This window comes from Brachyhypopomus gauderio, chromosome 10, assembly GCF_052324685.1.
Source record: "Brachyhypopomus gauderio isolate BG-103 chromosome 10, BGAUD_0.2, whole genome shotgun sequence".
Classification (NCBI taxonomy): Eukaryota; Metazoa; Chordata; class Actinopteri; order Gymnotiformes; family Hypopomidae; genus Brachyhypopomus; species Brachyhypopomus gauderio.
In genome coordinates, this window is record NC_135220.1 from 9,637,701 (window position 1) to 9,643,962 (window position 6,262).

General features: G+C 47.0%; 1 protein-coding gene across 1 annotated transcript; it reads left to right on the forward strand.

The window, feature by feature from the left end:
• The first annotated feature begins 765 nt into the window (after window positions 1-765).
• On the forward strand, window positions 766-1,797 carry LOC143526260 (trace amine-associated receptor 13c-like). Its single transcript, XM_077020901.1, has one exon. The coding sequence runs from the start codon at window positions 766-768 to the stop codon at window positions 1,795-1,797; it is 1,032 nt and encodes a 343-aa protein (XP_076877016.1).
• The last annotated feature ends 4,465 nt before the right edge of the window (window positions 1,798-6,262 follow it).

A 6,262-nucleotide genomic window follows, 5' to 3' on the forward strand; every position in this document is an offset into this window, starting at 1 on the left:
TTCTTAAAGTAGGGTGACTAAACGTCCGTATTTCCCGGGACATGTCCGTATCTCACGTCCTGTCCCGGGCGTCCCGTGTTTTTTTTTAAGTGAGGAAATTTCCTGATATTAAAATTACCTTCATTGGACCATTAAAATTTAAATTTACAGGCACTACGGGCGCACAGCGCTGCATGTGACGTAATCCCAGAGCCACGTCAAGGCTGAATTGTCACATTCTTTGCAGTGGTCTCCGAAACGATGTCTGGTAGTATAAAGAAACACCCCTCAAAAACAGGGGAAGGAACATTTACCTGACGAAAATTAATGTTGCATTGTGTTCCAGGTGTGAAAAGTGCTGGAATTTATGCTAAAGTGAGGGCAGCCCTGTTCAGAATGTAGACAGCGTGACTGTCAGTATGCAACATGCAACTGTTTTTGAGAGTGCCTGCAGCTTTCCTGGGGTTCACTGCTTTGAGTGCATGTCTCACTTCATGCTCCTGCACAGTGAGGATAAGGTTGTTGCAAACTATTGTTGTTATTTTAATTTAAATTTTGAGTGGGAGAGTAAAGTTTCAGAAATGTTTGTCTGTCACCAGTATAAATTGACATTTGTGCTCAGGTGGCCATCAGTGTATGACGTAAATGTTGAAAATCAGGTGAGTGATGATCCAGACTAACTAGCCACTCAGATGTTAGTGGGAGGATTTATACTATGCTATAAAAATACAGTGCAAAGGCCCAGCAAAGAACAGTGAGCTTCATTTAACAGTCCTGAATCTTAAGATGAGCATCACAGCATATCAGCACAACATGACCAGTACTGCTGTTCAGTACTGCTTTCCTGAGGACAACTCATCATGCATAAAGGAGGTCAGAACAGGAACTGGGAATATATTCTTATTCATTCTCCTATCATGTATCTCTGTGTGTACTGTGTTTTTGAACCTGCTGGTGATCATCTCCATCTCTCACTTCAAGCAGCTCCACACTCCAACCAACCTGCTCATCCTCTCTCTGGCTGTAGCTGATATTCTCGTGGGACTGGTTGTTATGCCTGTGAATATAATGGGACTGATAAATAACTGTTGGTATTTTGGCAACATGGCATGTATTGCTGTTATAGTTATAAACTATTTCTCAATGGCATCATCTCTCTGTAGTGTGATGTTTATTGCAATTGATCGGTACATTGCTGTTAATGACCCTCTGAATTATTCCATCAAAATCACAGTTTGTAAAACATCCGTATTCATAATTTCTGGATGGTTTTTATTTCTACTGTATATCTTCATCTTTTTAAATTTTAATGGCCATCTTCTTCCATCTCAGATTATGGTTATTTGTCATGGAGAATGTGTAATATATGTAAAATATCCATGGATTACTGTTGACCTTATAGTTATTTTTGTAACCCCCTGTTCTATTATATTGATCTTGTATTCATTCATTTTTAATGTGGCAAGACGTCAATCTATAGCTGTGAGATCTGTTATTAATAGTACATCTAACAGACGAAGGGCCAGAGTTTCATTCACTTCTGAAACCAAAGCAGCAAAAACTCTGGGAATTGTTATTTGTGTTTATCTTGCTTGCTGGATACCATTTTATTTAAGTTCGTTGTTAGTTGAAAACATATACTCATTTTCAGTGTTGTGGACAGTGTTAGCCTGGCTAGTGTACATTAATTCCTTCATGAATCCCCTAATATATGCTATATTTTATCCATGGTTTAGAGCATCAGCTAAGAATATTTTAACTTGTAGAATATTTCAGTCCTCATCTTCAAGATTGAATATGTTTCAAGAAAATTTCTGATGTCAAACATTCATGTTCACAAATGGATGTACTTTTGTCAAGAGAATTTTTTAATTTAAGTGGGATTAATCATTAACTACCAAAATCTAAACAAAACTTCTATGTAATGGTTTTAATGTTTTTAAGACTGAATTTTTATTATGTGTACATAATGATGATGTATCAAAGTAAGGATAAGCATGTATTGATACGTCCATACACCTCTCAAAGGGTTTAATAAAGAATAGCCACTCTCTCAATGCTACCCAGTCATATGGATAAGCCTCCAATCTGCTATGCAGCCTAATCATGTTATAACTAGTTCTCCCTCAGACTGTCCCACAGTGGTGAATTAATCTTTCCTTAGTTGATTGTGGTTTGGTCTGAAACTTGCTCTGCCCGGTTAATAATTTCTCAGTATTGCAGTTTTTCATCCTGTACTGTGTGATGATGGAGGATTCCAAGCTGGAAGATGCAGTTTAACATGAAGTGAACACATGGTGAATGGGTCTTGGTCAAGATGAGCACATACCACACAACGCAATGATATGAGGGACAGGTGGAACAAATAACACACACACGTGAATGTATACTCACACAGGGGAGCCCCAGGAAGGAATCCAGGGTGGCCACAAGACACTAGTTTTCTGTTCTTTTTCTTTCTTCATTAATTACCTTCGGTCCACCACAAATCCAGTGTGAGATAATGTTTTGTGTGTGTGTGTGTGTATTATAATGATTTTACGGAACTTTGTACCTTTGTTAATAAGCAGAATCTTGTTGCACATGTGGCATCTTAACAAAGTTCCACTCTGGAATTCACTGAGCTCCTGAGAGTGACCCATTGTCACGTAGGGCTACGCCCCCCTCTCCTAGCTGTCACTCCGGGTTCCCTCGTGTCTGTGTTCCTTGCCCGTTCATTCCACCCTGCTCGTTTGACTCTATGATTTCCTATTGTCTGCCACGCTCCTGTTGTCATTGTTATCACCTGTTCCTTAAGTTCTGTGTATTTATAGTCCCTGAGTCTCCTATGTCGTTGTTGGTTATTTGTGGTATGTTCCATATTGGATTGCTGTTTTCCTGTTATTCGTGTGCTCTGTGTTTCCCTGCCTTGTTCGCGTTTCCCTGTTTTCGTCATGCCTGTGTATCTTTGTTATTCGGACTGCCCTCCCGTTATGACTCCTGATTGCTTTTCTGACGACGATTACGAAATGCCCTGTAATAAATCTTGCTCTTCTCAGCATTTGTGTCCGTCCCCTCGCTCCGCAGCGCATGCTGCGTTACACCCATTCTTTCACAACTGTAAAAACAGTCTAGGTGCTTAATTTTATACACCTGTGGCCAAGGACGTGATTGGAACATGTGATTCCAATCATTTGGATGGGTCAGCGAATACTTTTAGCAATATAGTGTAGTTATAAACTGATATTCTCTCAATTAATATCAATATTAATTCAGAGATATGATTGTTAGACAATAAACAAATAACATAACATGAGGCTGAGGGAAAAAGAAAAAAACAAAGTTAAATTTTTATTCCAGAGGAAGTCTCAGTTACACACACCAGCAGCATTTGTAAGACAGCAGTCTTTCTCTCTTCCATTCAGTTTTCTTTTATAGTACTCAGGCTTGTGATCAGTCTCGTGAAAGCTGATAACATGGCAATATTTACAACCTCGTTCTTAAAGGAAACCCCGGCTGATAACATATGTAAGCCTTAATATCGTGTAATTACTCTAAATTATTAAGACACGTAAAAAATCACAAAAAGTAGCAGATTTATTCGAATTTCTGTAAAATCCCGCTGCACGTAGGTCGCCATTTTTATAACTTCTGACGGGCGCAGCAGGTAGTGACGTCAAATGGTTGCAGTGACTGGCCGTAACTTTTGTCTTACCGGTATTTCTATGCTGATAACGTGTAATAGCGAGCTCTTATTGAAGATTGACGTTGCATATAAGGTCAAAGGGTGTAAAGCAGCGTATGCTGCGGAGTAAGGAGGCGGACACAAACGCTGAGGAGAGCGAGATTTAATAAAGGGAATACCAAACTCGGAGTCAAACAAGAATGCGGAGGTCAGATCTGAGAGGGAGTCCGAACACGAAACACTGAGTGACATGACTAAAGACTTGGAAAACAAACACAGGTAAAACGCAGAGCAACAAAACCAACAAATAACACAGGGCGACTGGGCAGCGATAACAAGACGTACTTACAGACAGGATAACTGGCATGAACAAAGCAACACGAAAGCAGGATATAACAAAGCCCAAAACCATGGATAACAAGACTGGGGAAAAACCGGGACTTATATACATGAAAACTAAACTATAAGCAGGTGAAGACAATGACACAGGGGCATGGCAATTAACAAGGGAATCACAAGATAAACGAGTGGGGCGGGATGAACAGGCACGGAACACAGACACAAGGGAGTCCAGAGTGACAGCTAAGGGAGGGGGGCACGGTCATACGTGATATTACTCCCCCTCAAGGCGTGCCACTCCGGGGCACGCAAGGGCAGACAGGGCAGGGAAGCACGGGGTACGGCGAGGGATAGGGGACACAGGACGCCACGGGACAGACCGGAGGGACAGGACAGGACGAAGAACCTGGGGCTTGGCAGGGACCGGAGACAGGGAAGTAGAGACTGGCCAGGAGCTGGGCTGGGGCCTGGCAGTACAGGCAGGGTCGGACGAGACAGGACTGGGAACAGACACAGGAGTGGGGCCGGGGGACAGGGCAGGGGCATACACAGAGGCAAACACGGCTTGGACGACTGAGACAGGGACAGGAACAAGGTGAGTGACGACTTGGGGAACTGACATGGGGACTGGGACTAGGACGACACCACCGGAACTAGACGCTGGAACAGGAACGTGGACACGAACAGACACAACAACGGGGACAGGAACCAAAACAAAACCGGGGATAGGACCAGGGAGCAACGGGAACACGGGCAACAGAACATAAAAGGCACAGGGTCGAGCAGGGGGACCACAAAGTCCATGCCCAATAGAGGGCAGCACAGTCTCAGCGGGAACAGGCGGGGTCCGCTGGCGGGCAGCGGGAACAGGCGGGGTCCGCTGGCGAGCAGCGGGAACAGGCGGGGTCCGCTGGCGGGCAGCGGGAACAGGCGCGGCCGAGCGGCGGGCAGCGGGAACAGGCGGGGTCCGCTGGCGGGCAGCGGGAACAGGCGTGGTCCGCTGGCGGGCAGCGGGAACAGGCGCGACCGGCAGGCGGGCAGCAGGAACAGGCGCCGGCGTGGACAACCTCTCCTGGGTTGCGGAGACGGGAGCCGGCGTGGACGACCTCTCCTGGGTCGCGGGGACGGGAGCCGGCGTGGACGACCTCTCCTGGGTCGCGGGGACAGCAGCCGGCGTGGACGACCCTCTCCGGGTCGTGGGAACTGGAGCAGGTGTGGACTGCCGACGGGCAGCGGGAACGGGAACTGGCGTGAACGACCTCCTCTGGGTCGCGGGGACAGGAATCGGCATGGACGACCCTCTCCGGATCGCGGGAACAGGAACTGGCGTGGACGACCTTCTCTGGGTCGCGGGAACAGGCCGCAGACATGACGAGACGCCCTCGGGAGGCGGAGCCACCATGCTGACGTCCTCGGGGGCGGAGCCGCCATGCTGACATCCTCGGGGGGCGGAGCTGCCATGCTGACGTCCTCGGGGGGCGGAGCCGCCATGCTGACGTCCTCGGGGGGCGTGTCCGCCGCACTGACGTCCTCGGGGGACGTGACCGCCATACCGACGTCCTCGGGGTTTTCAGCCTGCCACTCCTTGGTTGAGTGGCTAGTACGTCCCCCCAAAAAATTCTTGGGGAACCCTCGGGGAGTGGCTTCCGGGATCAGCGGAGCCCCTCGGTGGCTCTCTCTGCGATGGCTCCGCCTCCTCGGAGGCGTCGGGAGCTTGCAGCAGCCATTGAGAGCCAACCGAGGGTTAAGCCACAGCTCGTCTGTGCATTCAATCCGTCTGCCCGCAACTTGCACTACAGGTTGTTCCTCCCCGTAGTGGAGGATAACTGGCATGAACAAAGCAACACGAAAGCAGGATATAACAAAGCACAAAACCATGGATAACAAGACTGGGGAAATACCGGGACTTATATACATGAAAACTAAACTATGAGCAGGTGAAGACAATGACACAGGGGCGTGGCAATTAACAAGGGAATCACAAGATAAACGAGTGGGGCGAGATCAACAGGCATGGAACACAGACACAAGGGAGTCCGGAGTGACAGCTAAGGGAGGGGGGCACGGTCATACGTGACAAAGGGCTTTCTTTTATACATGTCTAGTAGTGACTAAATTCCAATAGTAAGACTGAGTGACAGGCTAATATGTTGTGATTCACATTTAATTAACCCTAATCTTTTTGGCCACTGCATCTTATGTAAACGTCATGTCTGTTTGAGTTGCGTTATCCGTCTTGGATGGAGAACACTGTACACCTACGGACTCCTCGACTATCTG

What these genes read in the sequence shown, in the direction of transcription:
- LOC143526260 (XM_077020901.1), top strand. Translation starts at nt 766, where the DNA reads ATGAGCATCACAGCATATCAGCACAACATGACCAGTACTGCTGTTCAG.